Here is an 18,297-nt window from a genome sequence, read left to right as displayed (position 1 = left end):
CAAGGATCATATCACCTCCACCTTACCGGCAAACCTAGACCCACTTCAGTTTGCTTACCGCCCCAACAGGCAGTTAACCCACTGTTCCTAGGCCGTCATTGAAAATAAGAATTTGTTCTTAACTGACTTGCCTAGTAAAATAAAGGTCAAATAAAATGTAAAAAAATATTCTCATTCACCCCTTTAGATTTGTGTGTATTAGGAAGTTGTTGGGGATTGTTAGATTACTTGTTAGATATTACTGCACTGTTGGAACTAGAAGCACAAGCCTTTCGCTACACTTGCATTAACATCTGCTAACCATGTGTGTGTGACCAATACAATTTGATTTGATTTGAGCTGTTCTAACACACATCACAGTGTCTAACCACCTCTCATCTCCACCCTGATGTATATTGATTTACTGTATCCCAATAATTAAACTAATATGCATTTTAGATAATGATGAAGGAGATTAAATGGACAGGGGGACCTGATCCTAGATCAGCACTCAGCAAAATTCCTGGACATTTCAATAAATTCCCTGGTTTTCCTGAAATCCTGGTTGGAGGATTTCCGGAATGAGGAGGGAATAAGGTGGTAATCCAGACAGTAGATAAGAACCTGATGGAGTAAAGAACCTGATGGAGTAAATAATCTGATGGAGTAAAGACCTTGATGGAGTAAGGAACATGATGGAGTAAAGAACCTGATTGAGTAAAGAACCTGATGGAGTAAGGAACCTGATGGAGTAAAGAACCTGATGGAGTAAGGAACCTGATGGAGTAAGGAACCTGATGGAGTAAGGAATCTGATGGAGTAAACAACCTGATGGAGTAAACAACCTGATGGAGTAAGGAATCTGATGGAGTAAACAACCTGAAAGAGTAAGGAACCTGATGGAGTAAGGAACCTGATGGAGTAAGGAATCTGATGGAGTAAACAACCTGATGGAGTAAACAACCTGATGGAGTAAACAACCTGGTGGAGTAAGGAACCTGATGGAGTAAGGAACCCGATGGAGTAAAGAACCTGATGGAGTAAAGAACCAGATGGAGTAAAGAACCTGATGGAGTAAGGAACCTGATGGAGTAAACAACCTGATGGAGTAAACAACCTGATGGAGTAAACAACCTGATGGAGTAAGGAACCTGATGGAGTAAACAACCTGATGGAGTAAACAACCTGATGGAGTAAAGAACCTGATGGAGTAAGGAACCTGATGGAGTAAGGAATCTAATGGAGTAAACAACCTGATGGAGTAAAGAACCTGATGGAGTAAGGAATCTGATGGAGTAAACAACTTGATGTAGATAAGAACCCGATGGAGTAAATAATCTGATGGAGTAAAGAACCTGATGTAGATTTGAACATGATGGAGTAAAGACCCCGATGGAGTAAAGAACCGGATGGAGTAAAGAACCGGATGGAGTAAATAACCTGATGGAGTAAAGAACCGGGTGGAGTAAATAACCTGATGGAGTAAACAACCTGATGTAGATTATAACATGATGGAGTAAAGAACCTGATTTATTTAAGAACCGGATGGATTAAACAACCTGATGGCGTTAAGAACCTGATGGTGTTAAGAACCTGATGGAGGAAAGGAGCCGATGTAGATAAGAATCCGATGGAGTAAATAACCTGATGGAGTAAAGAACATGATGGAGTAAACAACCCAATAGAGTAAACTAACTGAAGGAGAAAATACCACAATGGAGATAATAACCTGATGGAGATAATAACTTGATGGAGTAAAGAACCCGATGGAGATAATAACCTGATGGAGATAATAACCTGATGGAGTAAAGAACATGATGGAGTAAACAACCCAATGGAGTAAACCAACTGAAGGAGAAAATACCCTGATGGAGATAATAACCTGAAGGAGTAAAGAATATGTTGGAGTACAACATCTGATTTATTTAAGAACCTGATGGATTAAAGAACCTGATGGAGATAATAACCCGATGGGGTAAAAAACCTGATGGATTAAAGAACCTGATGGAGTAAAGAACCTGATAGAGATAAGAACCCGATGGAGTAGAACATCTGATTTATTTAAGAACCTGATGGATTAAACAACCTGATGGAGATAATAACCTGATGGAGTAAAGAACCTGATGGAGATAAGGGCCCGATGGAGTAGAACATCTGATTTATTTAAGAACATGATGGATTAAACAACCTGATGGTGTTAAGAACCTAATGGAGTAAAGAACCTAATGGAGTAAAGAACCTGATGGAGTAAAGAACCTGATGGAGATAAGAACCTGATGGAGTAAAGAACCTGAAGGAGATAAGAACCTGATGCAGTAAAGAACCTGATTTATTTAAGAACCTGATGGATTAAACAACCTGAAGGAGATAACAACCTGATGGAGATAAGAACCTGATGGCGTTAAGAACCTGATGGAGGTAAGAACCTGAAGGAGATAAGAACCCGATGGAGTAAAGAACCCGATGGAGTAAAGAACCTGATGGGGTAAACAACCTGATGGAGTAAAGTACCTGATGGAGATAAGAACCTGATTTATTTAAGAACCTGATGGATTAAACAACCTGATGGAGGTAAGAACCTGATGGAGTAAACAACCTGATGGCTTTAAGAACCTGATGGAGATAAGAAACTGAAGGAGATAAGAACCTGATGGAGTAAAGAAACCTGATTTATTTAAGAACCTGATGAATTAAATAACCTGATGGGGATAATAACCTGATGGAGTCAAGAACCTGATGGCATTAAGAACCCGGTGGAGTTAAGAACCCGATGGAGTAAACAACCTGAAGGTGTTAAGAACCTGATGGAGTAAAGAACCTGGTGATGTTAATAACCAGATGGAGTAAACAACCTGATGGAGTAAACAACCTGATGGTGTTAAGAACCTGATATTCTTTTATTGTAATATACTGTACATCATTTAATATTTAACCGTTTTTTTTTTTAAACAGATTTACAAAATGAACGAACACCGGCACAATTACTTTCTCAAAATAGTTACCTAATTGAATAAAAATGTATGAATATATGTTTTTGTTTCTGTTGATAAAATACTTGCAGAGATCGAAGGAACACCTTACTTTCTGGACTAAGTGCAGTTTGAGCATAAATTTCACAAAAAGTCGTCTCCTTGTCATTTCAATAGATCCAACAGTATATACAGAAAAGGATCAAACACAAATCATTCCATCTCAACAGGTGCACATACATATACATACAGTACACACAAACACACATTACAGAGCAGCCATGTTGTCTTGGAGTGTCTAATACTGCAAAAGAAGCTTGACTTCAAACTAGCGTGTTACATGCATATATACGATTTTCATAGCAATAGAACAGGATTTTAAAATTGTTTTGTGACATCTGGTTTGTCATTCACTACACTGTTAAGCTGTACAGGGTTTTCCTTTCTGGTTACATTAAGCTGTACATTCCCTGCATAGATTTTGTTGTAGTGTGGAATGGACAGAGAACATTCCCCTCATTGGTTCTTTGGTCTCCCGGTAACCAGTAGAATAGTTTGGAAAGTCTGTCATATGTTGAAGATCCTAGATCTGCTTTGAAACACTGCAGATGGGTTGGGAGAGAGCTTGGTCCTCACCAACTGCTCCTGCAATAACACAAACATGACATGGATTACTGAAAGATAACCACAGGCAATACAGGTCTTGTGCTGTTCAAATAGGAGATAACCTACAGTATATGAGAGGTGACTTGTTTGGTTGTGCTGTCATAGTGCATCAGACCTGCTGTCAGTGAACTAGTAGACAGAATTCACCACTGCTGTCAGTGAACTAGTAGACAGAATTCACCACTGCTGTCAGTGAACTAGTAGACAGAATTCACCACTGCTGTCAGTGAACTAGTAGACAGAATTCACCACTGCTGTCAGTGAACTAGTAGACAGAATTCACCACTGAACTAGTAGACAGAATTCACCACTGCTGTCAGTGAACTAGTAGACAGAATTCACCACTGCTGTCAGTGAAATAGTAGACAGAATTCATCACTGAACTAGTAGACAGAATTCATCACTGAACTAGTAGACCGATTTCACCACTGAACTAGTAGACAGAATTTACCACTGAACTAGTAGACAGAATTTACCACTGCTGTCAGTGAACTAGTAGACAGAATTCACCACTGAACTAGTAGACAGAATTCACCACTGCTGTCAGTGAACTAGTACACAGAATTCACCACTGAACTAGTAGACAGAATTCATCACTGAACTAGTAGACAGAATTCATCACTGAACTAGTAGACCGATTTCACCACTGAACTAGTAAACAGAATTCATCACTGCAAAATGCTGCTGATGCCAGACTTTCTGAAATAACATCCAGCCGGAACCTATTTGGCCTACATTAATGGAATATCACTCGACCCTGAAAGGAAGTTTGCATGCTGCATCCATCAAATAACATCCCACTGGGAATACACTGGTGTTTCCTCGTCCTTCAATGAAATTACGTTGAACCAAAGTGCAATAGACATTGATTTGACGTCTGTGCCCAGTGGGATGTTCTAGATATGAATCTGCCTTTTCCAATGCAGTTTGACTAGTAGTGATGCAATGGAAGGTGTACTTGGCAGAGTTTGACTAGTAGTGATGCAATGGAAGGTGTACTTGGCAGAGTTTGACTAGTAGTGATATAATGGAAGGTGTACTTGGCAGAGTTTGACTAGTAGTGATACAATGGAAGGTGTACTTGGCAGAGTTTGTCTTGAGATCAAAGCATACTTTTCTGAGTTGTAGGTCTGTAGTCTCATCAACAGTCTCTTGGGCCAATAAAGAAAATGTAATGTGACTATTTTCTGGATGAGAGGCTGTGTCTGTACATGAAATCTGTCAAACTGCGGCTTCAAAAATATATATTTTTGTGTGCGTGCTTCAGAGTCTGTTTGCCTGTGTGTTTATATCTCTGTGGGGGTGTCCACCCCCTCACTCCCTTCTCCAACACACATTGTATTCGACTCGGTACAGCAGCCAGGTCTGCCTCTCCTAAATTACATTCACACTGAAAGGTCTGCAGCCCACTGCATCGCATCACACTTTAACAAAATGGCAAATAATCCATTATTTCTCTCTCGCTCTCTTTTTATCCCTCCCTCCCTCCCTCCCTTGATAGAACCCTGAGGGTTCGGCTCATGACCGTGCCTCTAGTCAGACGCATTGTGAGAAAAGGGAGAAGTTCACATTTAACGGAACAGTGAGAGGGAAGGAGGCAGGAGAGAGACAATAAAAAAAGGAAATCGAGAGAGGGAGGGTGAAAGGAGAGTGGGTGAGAGAGTAAAGGGGTGAAAGGAGAGTGGGTGAGAGAGTAAAGGGGTGAAAGGCGAGTGGGTGAGAGAGGGAGGGTGAAAGGAGAGTGGGTGAGAGAGTAAAGGGGTGAAAGGAGAGTGGGTGAGAGAGTAAAGGGGTGAAAGGAGAGTGGGTGAGAGAGGGAGGGTGAAAGGAGAGTGGGTGAGAGAGGGAGGGTGAAAGGAGAGTGGGTGAGAGAGTAAAGGGGTGAAAGGAGAGTGGGTGAGAGAGTAAAGGGGTGAAAGGAGAGTGGGTGAGAGAGTAAAGGGGTGAAAGGAGACTGGGTGAGAGAGGGAGGGTGAAAGGAGAGTGGGTGAGAGAGGGAGGGTGAAAGGAGAGTGGGTGAGAGAGTAAAGGGGTGAAAGGAGAGTGGGTGAGAGAGTAAAGGGGTGAAAGGAGAGTGGGTGAGAGAGTAAAGGGGTGAAAGGAGAGTGGGTGAGAGAGTAAAGGGGTGAAAGGAGAGTGGGTGAGAGAGGGAGGGTGAAAGGAGAGTGGGTGAGAGAGGGAGGGTGAAAGGAGAGTGGGTGAGAGAGTAAAGGGGTGAAAGGAGAGTGGGTGAGAGAGTAAAGGGGTGAAAGGAGAGTGGGTGAGAGAGGGAGGGTGAAAGGAGAGTGGGTGAGAGAGGGAGGGTGAAAGGAGAGTGGGTGAGAGAGTAAAGGGGTGAAAGGAGAGTGGGTGAGAGAGTAAAGGGGTGAAAGGAGACTGGGTGAGAGAGGGAGGGTGAAAGGAGAGTGGATGAGAGAGGGAGGGTGAAAGGAGAGTGGGTGAGAGAGTAAAGGGTGAAAGGAGAGTGGGTGAGAGAGTAAGGGGTGAAAGGAGAGTGGGTGAGAGAGTAAAGGGGTGAAAGGAGAGTTGGTGAGAGAGTAAAGGGGTGAAAGGAGAGTGGGTGAGAGAGTAAAGGGGTGAAAGGAGAGTGGGTGAGAGAGTAAAGGGGTGAAAGGAGAGTGGGTGAGAGAGTAAAGGGGTGAAAGGAGACTGGGTGAGAGAGTAAAGGGGTGAAAGGAGAGTGGGTGAGAGAGTAAAGGGGTGAAAGGAGACTGGGTGAGAGAGGTAGGGTGAAAGGAGAGTGGGTGGAGAGAGTAAAGGGGTGAAAGGAGAGTGGGTGAGAGAGTAAAGGGGTGAAAGGAGAGTGGGTGAGAGAGTAAAGGGGTGAAAGGAGAGTGGGTGAGAGAGTAAAGGGGTGAAAGGAGAGTGGGTGAGAGAGTAAAGGGTGAAGGAGAGTGGGTGAGAGAGTAAAGGGGTGAAAGGAGAGTGGGTGAGAGAGTAAAGGGTGAAAGGGGGTGAAAGGAGAGTGGGTGAGAGAGTAAAGGGTGAAAGGAGAGTGGGGGAGAGAGTAAAGGGGTGAAAGGAGAGTGGGTGAGAGAGTAAAGGGGTGAAAGGAGAGTGGTGAGAGAGTAAGGGGTGAAGGAGAGTGGGTGAGAGAGTAAGGGTGAAAGGAGAGTGGGTGAGAGAGTAAAGGGGTGAAAGGAGAGTGGGTGAGAGAGTAAAGGGGTGAAAGGAGAGTGGGGTGAGAGAGTAAAGGGGTGAAAGGAGAGTGGGTGAGAGAGTAAAGGGGTGCAAAGGAGAGTGGGTGAGAGAGTAAAGGGGTGCAAAGGAGAGTGATTAGCATAATGCTTTGTTTTATCCTCTTGTTATGCACTTAACCCATTGTAAACCACATCCCCATTCCTGCCCTGTACATCTGGTTTTATACAAAACTCTCTTTTTATATCACATTGAAAAGCTGAAGCCATGTCCTCCAGTGGTGCTGAAAAACATTTCTGGAAGGTTCTTAAAATGTCTGTTGGGAGAAAACACTGTCAGTAGACGCATTAATGGAACTACAGAATGGTATGCCTAAATGTTTACCAGAGAGGGAGGACTCTGAAAGCTTGCATGTTTGTCAGAACTAAATGACTTGTAGACTGCTAGGCATCTTTTCTTAGCTGTATGGGTATTGCTAATTTAAAATATATACAGTACCGGTCAAAAGTTTGGACACACCTACTCATTCAAGGGTTTGGACACACCTACTCATTCAAGGGTTTGGACACACCTACTCATTCAAGGGTTTGGACACACCTACTCATTCAAGGGTTTTTCTCTACTTGTACTAATTTCAACATTGTATAATATTAGTGAAGTCATCAAAACTATGAAATAACACATGGAATCATGTAGTAAACAAAAAAAGTGTTAAACAAATCAAAATGTATTTTATATTTTAGATTCTTCAAAGTAGCCACCCTTTGCCTTGATGACAGCTTTGCATACTCTTGGCATTCTCTCAACCAGCTTCATGAGGTAGTCACCTGGAATGCATTTCAATTAACCGGTGTGCCTTCTTAAAAAAAATTGTTTCCCTTCTTAATGAGTTTGAACCAATCAGTTGTGTTGTGACAAGGTAGAGGTGGGATACATAAGATAGCCCTATTTGGTAAAAGACCAAGTCCATATTATGGCAATAATGATTTTTTATTTAAATAATAATTGTGTCCTTAAAACGTTGCTTTCATCAAAGAATCCTCCATTTGCAGCAATTACAGCCTTGCAGACCTTTGGCATTCTAATTGTCAATTGGTTGAGGTTATCTGGAGAGATTTCAACCCCATGCTTCCTGGCGTTGCAAAATGGAATGACAGCCTTCGTTCTTCAAGATCCCTTTTACACTGTACAAATCTCCCACTTTACCACCACCAAAGAACCCCAGACCAACACATTGCCTCCACCATGCTTGACAGATGATATCAAGCACTCCTCCAGCATCTTTTCATTTTAAATCTTTTAATTAATGATCCGAACAACTCAAACATAGATTCGTCTGTCCATAACACTTCTTTCCAATCTTCCTCTGTCCAGTGTCTGTGTTCTTTTGCCCATCTTAATATTTTATTTTTATTGGCCAGTCTGAGATGTGGATTTTTCTTTGCAACTCTGCCTAGAAGGCCAGAATCCTGGAGTCGCCTCTTCACTGTTGACGTTGAGACGGGTGTTTTGCGGGTACTATTTAATGAAGCTGCCAGTTGAGGACTTGTGACAAGTCTGTTTCTTGTCCTCTTGCTCAGTTGTGCACCGGGGCCTCCCACTCCTCTTTCTATTCTGGTTAGAGCCAGTTTGCGCTGTTCTGTGAAGGGAGTAGTACACAGCGTTATACGAGATCTTCAGTTTCTTGGCAATTTCTCGTATGGAATAGCCTTTATTTCTCAGAACAAGAATAGAATGATGAGTTTCAGAAGAAAGTTCTTTGTTTCTGGCCATTTTGAGCCTGTAATCGAACGCACAAATGCTGATGCTCCAGATACTCAACTAGTCTAAAGAAGGCAAGTTTTATTGCTTCTTTAATCAGACCAACAGTTTTCAGCTGTGCTAACATAATTGCAAAATGGTTTTCCAATGATCAATTAGCCTTTTAAAATGATACACTTGGATTAGCTAACACAACGTGGCATTGGAACACAGGAGTGATGGCTGCTGGTAATGGGCCTCTACGCCTATGTAGATATTCCATTAAAAATCAGCCGTTTCCAGCTACAATAGTCATTTACAACATTAACAATATCTACACTGTATTTCTGATTAATTTGATGTTATTTCAATGGACAAAAAAATGTGCTTTTCTTTCAAAAACAAGGACCCCAAACTTTTAAACCGTAGTGTATATCACTCTCTCCCTCTCCATAACTAAGTTTATTGATTTTGTTTATTCAAAAGCATAACAAGGACTTCAGTATTAATTGCCGTGATGGATGGGTGAATGCTATGAAAACGGATCAAGTGGATGTGTGCGTGCCTGGGGGCTTGGTCAGAGAGCTCAGTGGGTGGGGGGGGGGGCAAAAATGACTTGGCAGTGTGTGGAGGTTTGGACTGTATTGTTTAATATTGATCCCCTGGGTTTTGCTTTGTGTTGGCAGATTGCTCAGAGAAGGATGAAAACAATAGAGCACTAGGTTGATGTCAGTAGGTAGAGCTGGCAGTACACTGAGGCCTGGTTGATGGGTGAGGGCTTGGTTGATGGGTGAGGGCTTGGTTGATGGGTGAGGGCTTGGTTGATGGGGCTTGGTTGATGGGTGAGGGCTTGGTTGATGGGTGAGGGCTTGGTTGATGGTGCTTGGTTGATGGTGCTTGGTTGATGGTGCTTGGTTGATGGGTGAGGGCTTGGTTGATGGATGAGGGCTTGGTTGATGGTGCTTGGTTGATGGGTGAGGGCTTGGTTGATGGGGCTTGGTTGATGGGGCTTGGTTGATGGGTGAGGGCTTGGTTGATGGTGCTTGGTTGATGGTGCTTGGTTGATGGGTGAGGGCTTGGTTGATGGATGAGGGCTTGGTTGATGGTGCTTGGTTGATGGGTGAGGGCTTGGTTGATGGGGCTTGGTTGATGGGTGAGGGCTTGGTTGATGGGTGAGGGGCTGTACAGAGAGAGGGTTCAATATGATGACCATAGCGGATAGCCTGTAGTTTGTATCTAATGTCTACTTTTCAGGAGTTAAATCCTTTGCACCCAATTTGTTTTGGAAACAGATCTTACATAGCAGCCATCTGTAGAGGTGTACATTTCCCTGCATGCACCCTGACCACACACATACACACATCTCACCCTGACCACACACATCTCACCCTGACCACACACATACACACATCTCACCCTGACCACACACATACACACATCTCACCCTGACCATACACATACACACATCTCACCCTGACCACACACATACACACATCTCACCCTGACCACACACATACACCCATCTCACCCTGACTACACACATCTCACCCTGACCACACACATACACACATCTCACCCTGACCACACACATACACACATCTCACCCTGACCATACACATACACCCATCTCACCCTGACCACACACATACACACATCTCACCCTGACCACACACATACACCCATCTCACCCTGACTACACACATCTCACCCTGACCACACACATACACACATCTCACCCTGACCACACACATACACCCATCTCACCCTGACTACACACATCTCACCCTGACCACACACATACACACATCTCACCCTGACCACACACATCTCACCCTGACCACACACATACACACATCTCACCCTGACCACACACATACACACATCTCACCCTGACCATACACATACACACATCTCACCCTGACCACACACATACACACATCTCACCCTGACCACACACATACACCCATCTCACCCTGACTACACACATCTCACCCTGACCACACACATACACACATCTCACCCTGACCACACACATACACACATCTCACCCTGACCATACACATACACCCATCTCACCCTGACCACACACATACACACATCTCACCCTGACCACACACATACACCCATCTCACCCTGACTACACACATCTCACCCTGACCACACACATACACACATCTCACCCTGACCACACACATACACCCATCTCACCCTGACTACACACATCTCACCCTGACCACACACATACACCCATCTCACCCTGACTACACACATCTCACCCTGACCACACACATACACCCATCTCACGCTGAACACACACATCTCACACTGATTTCTGGGCCATGGTAATTAATAGACTATGACCTACAGATGACATGTCTCATATTATTAAACCCTGTGGCCTGTCAAACACTGTCGTACTGGCATTCTACAACATTTGGCTTAGACTGGCTATGCATATCTGATTTGGAGGATAAAACATGTTCTGCCATGTGACTAGCCAAAAAGTGTCATAAGTTTAATCGTGGCTTTTTGGGGGAAGCTATAGTGGAGCATGTTTTTGGGGAAGCTATAGTGGAGCATGTTTTTGGGGGAAGCTATAGTGGAGCATGTTTTTGGGGAAGCTATAGTGGAGCATGTTTTTGGGGGAAGCTATAGTGGAGCATGTTTTTGGGGGAAGCTATAGTGGAGCATGTTTTTGGGGGAAGCTATAGTGGAGCATGTTTTTGGGGGAAGCTATAGTGGAGCATGTTTTTGGGGGAAGCTATAGTGGAGCATGTTTTTGGGGGAAGCTATAGTGGAGCATGTTTTTGGGGGAAGCTATAGTGGAGCATGTTTTTGGGGAAGCTATAGTGGAGCATGTTTTTGGGGAAGCTATAGTGGAGCATGTTTTTGGGGGAAGCTATAGTGGAGCATGTTTTTGGGGAAGCTATAGTGGAGCATGTTTTTGGGGGAAGCTATAGTGGAGCATGTTTTTGGGGGAAGCTATAGTGGAGCATGTTTTTGGGGGAAGCTATAGTGGAGCATGTTTTTGGGGGAAGCTATAGTGGAGCATGTTTTTGGGGGAAGCTATAGTGGAGCATGTTTTTGGGGGAAGCTATAGTGGAGCATGTTTTTGGGGGAAGCTATAGTGGAGCATGTTTTTGCTTTTAGAAAATGTTCCCAAAGAAAGTTCTTCCCTCTTCTTGTCTTTCTCTCTGCTCCTGAAAAGAGATGTACCAGCACACCTACAGCACTAACACTCAGGTACGCTGGAATATTTATAAAACAAGGTTCAAAAACAGACTTTCCTCCACAGTGCTTGCTTTCAAAGTTTCACTTTTTTTGTGTGTTTCAACTTACTATTAAATTTAAAACTGAAAAATTCCAGCAAGCAGTGTGCAGGAGTGTCTTCTTTCTTTAATCTATGCCAATCTCTCTGGCATAGATGACAGTGAGTGAAAGCAGAAAGCTGAGCCTGCTCAGCCCGTTCTCTCCCACTCGCCGCTGGCAGATGGCACAGAGAAGCGGGGCAGGTGGGATGGCATTAAACCCCAGGAGATTCCCGAAAGAGTTCCACTCCCTGTCACACAACGTCTGCCTTGAACTACCCCAGGGAGAGAACAGGGGGCGGGCTGGGATCAAAACAGGAAAGATTTACAGTACTTCTCTCTCTATCTCTCTCTCACCTCGCCTCTCTCTCTCACCTCGCCTCTCTCTCTCACCCCTCCTCTCTCACCTCGCCTCTCTCTCTCTCTCACCTCGCCCCTCCTCTCTCTCTCTCTCTCTCTCTCTCTCTCTCCCTCTCTCTCTCTCTCTCTCACCTCACCTCTCTCTCTCACCTCACCTCTCTCTCTCACCCCTCCTCTCTCTCTCACCTCACCTCTCTCACCCCTCCTCTCTCTCTCACCTCGCCTCTCTCTCTCACCTCGCCTCTCTCTCTCACCTTGCCTCTCTCTCTCACCTCGCCTCTCTCTCTCACCCCTCCTCTCTCACCTCGCCTCTCTCTCTCTCACCTCGCCCCTCCTCTCTCTCTCTCTCTCTCTCTCTCTCTCTCACCTCGCCTCTCTCTCTCACCTCGCCTCTCTCTCTCTTTCTCTCTCTCACCCCTCCTCTCTCTCTCTCTCTCTCTCTCACCCCTCCTCTCTCTCTCACCCCTCCTCTCTCACCTCACCTCGCCTCTCCTCTCTCTCACCTCGCCTCTCTCTCTCACCTCACCCCTCCTCTCTCTCGCTCTCTCTCTCACCCCTCCTCTCTCTCTCTCACCCCTCCTCTCTCTCTCTCTCTCTCTCTCTCTCTCTCTCTCACCTCGCCTCTCTCTCTCTCACCTCACCTCTCTCTCACCCCTCCTCTCTATCTCACCTCGCCCCTCCTCTCTCTCTCTCTCTCTCTCTCTCTCTCTCTCACCCCTCCTCTCTCTCTCTCACCCCTCCTCTCTCTCTCTCTCTCTCTCTCTCTCTCACCTCACCTCTCTCTCACCCCTCCTCTCTCTCTCACCTCATCTCTCTCTCACCCCTCCTCTCTCTCTCACCCCTCCTCTCTCTCACCCCTCCTCTCTCTCTCGCTCTCTCTCTCACCTCACCTCTCTCTCACCCCTCCTCTCTCACCTCACCTCTCTCTCACCCCTCCTCTCTCTCTCACCCCTCCTCTCTCTCTCACCTCGCCTCTCTATCTCTCCATCCGAACCCACTCTGACACAAAACCTCTGTGATTTGAGTCTCCAAATCCTAATTGTCCAAATATCTGAATATTATTGACTATCTTTTCTCTGTATGTAATGCCTGCTTCTCTCTAACCAGGTCAATGTCATAGGCCTGGCAGTTTGCGTTATAATCTGAAACAGCTGGGACACATTGAGCAGCTTTAGGACAGAACAGGATCACAGTATCACCTCTTAGAGATGCCTCAGCACCACGGGGAACACCTGAGACCAGGCTGGAACAATGGCTATGTCCCTAACCATACCCTTACCCTATGTTCCCCACACAGTGTCTTTGTGTCTTTCAACTGACTTTGCCTTTGAAATAGTACTACCTAAAGAACAGGGCATCGTCACAGATGTGTACAATGACTTCTATAGAACGAGATGCTGCCACTAAGACTTTGCTCATCTCAAGGATTCAGACCATTTTGAATAACATTCGAAAAAGATGGATTTATGCCCTGAACACTGTGAAACTCTGTCCTCTGTCTCACCTCTCCCATGGTTCCTATACTGAGGTTGGGTCTCTCTGGCAGGCTGCTCTGCTGGAGGCCGGTGCTGATGATAGGGGTGGTTGTGGTGGAGGATGGCTGGAGTAGGGTTACAGGGGCCTTGGGGACAGTGGAGGTGGTGATCGGCAGCCCAGCGGTGGAGGTGGTGGTATTATGGTCCCTCTGGTGAAGCTCTGTGTGTCTGAAAGCCTCCCCGGCTCCACTGTAGGCGGCCTGGTAGCTGGTCTCATTGGGGAGGTGGGAGACCCCCGACCGGGGGCTGGCGTACGGGGCAGGGGGGCGTTGTTTCCTAGTGGTCTTGGCCGGTCTGGCCCCTGTCCAAGGCCGGTACTCCTGCCTACAAGGAGGAGAGGGAAGTGTAAGGGAGCGTTCCCATGGTCTGACAATAATTCTTATTTTACAAACACTGCAAAAGTTTTGTTCATTGGCTTTATGCTCTCTATACTGTCGGCTATTTTACATAGAAAATTATGCAAATTCTGTATTGTTGTGTAAATCAGACTAACCAAAGCATCAACAAGCTAATCAGGCTCATCATCGATTAAGGATAATGATGTCCACTGGGATTCGAGCAGAGCAATACAGGGGCCTGGGTGGGTTCTGGTAATGATGCATGAGATTTCAGCTCAGTGCTTCTGGGAAATGAGAATGGGGCGGAGCATGCTGTCATCATAAAGAAACACCATTGGATGTTGAGGATTATCAAACTGCAGAAACGCTTTAATTTGGTCTCTAATCATGCACTCTAATCAAGGGGATATCAAATGTGTGTGAGTTTATTCATAATTTAAAGCGTTTTGCTGTGTTTCTATTTTAGCAGCTGTCTACTGTTCAGATGAAAACTATTGGTCATTTCTGTAGCATGACACTTAATGCATCTAATGTATTTTGCATGAATGCACACACACACGCACACGCACACACACTGAACTGCAAGACCTAGCCTGGTGGCAATTTCCGTTCAAAAGGTATTGCATAATTATACACACTGCAGATTACATTTGTGCCAATAGCCCACTGTACATGAATAACAATTATTTAACGAATTTCAGAAAACAATAACTTGAAGCATACTAATGAAATCGTTTGGTTAGAGCGCAGTTATCGATGGTTTATGAGAGAGTGGACAGCTCCAGGTGCTGAAATGAAAGAAACAGAATGGGTCTGAAAGGACAGCGTCAGAGTGATGGAGCCTACCTGTAAGAGCTTTGAGCTGTTCCGGTCCCCTGCTCCCCCCACCTCATGCCCAGCTCCTCTCTCTCCCCCGTCTCCCCTCTCGTCTGGCTCGCATTGGGGTAACTGTTTACTGGGCTATCCGAACCAACGGTGCCCCCTTTTCCACAATTGCTAATCCAGGGGAAATTGTCCTTCTTCGGAATAGGCCAGGGTTTGTAATCCTGTTTGTACTGGGTGACACTCGAGAACGGCACGCCGGGTCGGTGGTAGTCCTCCCGGGGTTTGAAGTTTGCTTCCCTCCGGCCTCTCAATGATCTCCGGGTGCCCGGGGCATCTCCCGGTGTTTGGGGGGATCCGCGGTGGTCCGGACTAGAATAGTTGTGCGTCAGAACCCGGTCCGTCGGTCCCTGCCTGGTGACGGATCGCACCTCTTGGTCGGCGATGTCTGAGTAATTCTGGATGGTCAGTGGCAATGAAAGATCGGATTTATCAAACTGGTTCCAAAACCGAGCCAGACAGCACACTCTGCTTATGCACGGCCAAGCCATGGCGATTTTGTTCAAGTAAAAAAGTAATAGACTAATCAAAGAAAATTAGAAAAAATTAAATAAGGAACAAACACAACAAATCCAATGTTAGCTACATTCAGAAGTGCCGCCTTGTGTGTGCCCGTTCCTGGAAACCTGCGCGAGTGTGCTGTCCTCCATGCCACCACTCTGGAATGCCAGGATGGAACAGAGCAGCAAGTGCGCTGTCGACAAGCTGTCATCATAGACTAGACGTAACATAGTAAACGTAAATCCAAGACACAAAAATTAGTATGATGTAGTATGATGTTATGTTTGGTATCGTTACATTAGACAGCTAGCAGCCGTTACATTTGGCATTAACAGTTGGGATAATGGGATCATTCGGAATACAACGCATTTCTCATCCTTAGAATGACATACATTTTCTAAGCCATATCCCACACCAGCTCCAAGGTGTCTTAATCAACACAGGAAGCCTGCCTACCTAGAAAAGCTTGAGAGAAAAACTGTGCTATTGCTATTCAGGTTAAGTGTTTTCATTACAGGCCCAGCAGGAATCTGTATTCTCTCTCATTCCAAACCTGTAGTCTACATAAGGGCTCCATCATGCACAGCACAACACATTATTACTAATCAAACCCATGTAGGCTGTGGCTTTCTGAACATACACCTGAAACTGACATTAGGCTGGAGGCTGTATAGTGTAAACTTGAAGTATAGACGTAATTCACATCACAGCTCTGACAAGGCTTCTTTAACCAGGCTGTGTCACATCCGGCCGTGATTGGGAGTCCCATAGGGCGGCGCACCATTGGCCCAGCATCGTCCGGGTTAGGCCGTCATTGTAAAGAATAATTTGTTCTTAACTGACTTGCCTAGTTAAATAAAGGTTAAATAAAAACATACAAAAAATGCAAGCGAGTAATTGCAGTTAGCTTGTTCCGTGTGAATTCCTCCCCGTGGGGTGGAGCCCTGATTCGTCTGCGTTGGGTCCTCTCTGCGGCACACTGCTATGTACTGTGAGTCTGTATGTATAGCATCGTATGGTCCCTGCCAAGAGGACTGGGATTTATGGCACAGGAGGTTACTGGTTCAAGCTTAACTTTCCAAGTCCCTCTACAGTCTGATATGCTTCTCTCCAAACCCAAAGACCCTCCAGGATGACGGTGGACCTGGGCAGTGAGGGATCGTTGGTGAGGGGTCAGAGGATGACGGTGGACCTGGGCAGTGAGGGATCGTTGGTGAGAGATCAGAGGATGACGGTGGACCTGGGTAGTGAGGGATCGTTGGTGAGGGGTCAGAGGATGACGGTGGACCTGGGCAGTGAGGGCTCGTTGGTGAGGGGTCAGAGGATGATGGTGGACCTGGGCGGTGAGGGCTCATTGGTGAGGGGTCAGAGGATGAAGGTGGACCTGGACAGTGAGGGGTCAGAGGATGACGGTGGACCTGGGCAGTGAGGGGTCAGAGGATGACGGTGGACCTGGGCAGTGAGGGGTCAGAAGATGACGGTGGACCTGGGCAGTGAGGGTTCAGAGGATGACGGTGGACCTGTGCAGGGAGAGGTCAGAGGATGATGGTGGATCTGGGCAGTGAGGGGTCAGAAGTGACGGTGGACCTGGGCAGTGAGGGCTCGTTGGTGAGGGGTCAGAGGATGACGGTGGACCTGGGCAGTGAGGGTTCAGAGGATGACGGTGGACCTGGGCAGTGAGGGGTCAGAGGATGATGGTGGATCTGGGCAGTGAGGGGTCAGAGGATGACGGTGGATCTGGGCAGTGAGGGGTCAGAGGATGATGGTGGATCTGGGCAGTGAGGGGTCAGAGGATGATGGTGGATCTGGGCAGTGAGGGGTCAGAGGATGACGGTGGATCTGGGCAGTGAGGGGTCAGAGGATGACGGTGGACCTGGGCAGTGAGGGGTCAGAGGATGACGGTGGACCTGGGCAGTGAGGGTTCAGAGGATGACGGTGGACCTGGGCAGTGAGGGGTCAGAGGATGATGGTGGATCTGGGCAGTGAGGGGTCAGAGGATGACGGTGGATCTGGGCAGTGAGGGGTCAGAGGATGACGGTGGACCTGGGCAGTGAGGGGTCAGAGGATGACGGTGGACCTGGGCAGTGAGGGGTCAGAGGATGACGGTGGACCTGGGCAGTGAGGGGTCAGAGGATGACGGTGGACCTGGGCAGGGAGGGCTCGTTGGTAAGGGGTCAGAGGATGATGGTGGACCTGGGCAGGGAGGGCTCGTGGTGAGGGGTCAGAAGATTTGGGAAGGCCATATCTGCAGACCCACGTCGTATAAAACCAGTTGATCAAGGTACAGGCCACTCACACACTGGGAAACTCAGTTTGAATCACGGATTGCCACTAAGTCAATGGCCCGGTCCCTGAGAAGGATGTACTGATTGAGATAAGATAGGAAATCTTGCTTCCACTTAGCTAATGACCTGCAGATTAGAAACTAGACAAGAGAGAAAAGACATGTACATCGCATTAAAGTATTCACACAGGGCCAGTCTCTCTTTTCTGCAGGGGGACTCAGGTTGGCCTCTGGTGGGTCATACCATGCTGTTAGGGTTGGTGTCCTGGGGCGTGGGCTGTGGTATGCTCCAGTACCCAGGGGTCTACCTGGACTGCACACTGTAATCAACACCAACAAGTGTGTGAATCAGAACATGCAGTGAACTAGAATCTTCAGTAGAAGACCTCCGAGGATCATGGGATAATCAAAACAGGTTTGTACAGAAATAGATGTTGATTTTCTCAATATTATCACTTTGCTTTGGGCCTTAATTTGTCTAGTAAATCACTGCTGCTGTTCACGGAATAACACACACACACACACACACACACACACACACACACACACACACACACACACACACACACACACACACACACACACACACACACACAC

General features: G+C 46.3%; 1 protein-coding gene across 1 annotated transcript; it reads right to left on the bottom strand.

Moving 5' to 3' along the window:
* Positions 1-2,630: 2,630 nt before the first annotated feature.
* map6d1 (MAP6 domain containing 1) lies at positions 2,631-18,213 on the bottom strand. The gene is made up of 3 exons (XM_031810976.1): positions 14,880-18,213; positions 13,665-14,019; positions 2,631-3,593 (listed from the first exon to the last, which is right to left on the bottom strand). The coding sequence occupies exons 1-3, from the start codon at positions 15,404-15,406 to the stop codon at positions 3,516-3,518; spliced, it is 960 nt and encodes a 319-aa protein (XP_031666836.1). The 5' UTR covers positions 15,407-18,213; the 3' UTR covers positions 2,631-3,515.
* Between the last annotated feature and the right edge of the window lie 84 nt (positions 18,214-18,297).

Source organism: Oncorhynchus kisutch, linkage group LG30, assembly GCF_002021735.2.
Source record: "Oncorhynchus kisutch isolate 150728-3 linkage group LG30, Okis_V2, whole genome shotgun sequence".
In the NCBI taxonomy this organism is placed as follows: Eukaryota; Metazoa; Chordata; class Actinopteri; order Salmoniformes; family Salmonidae; genus Oncorhynchus; species Oncorhynchus kisutch.
Note: the sequence above shows the minus strand (reverse complement) of the source record. Positions and strands in the feature narration are given on the sequence as shown.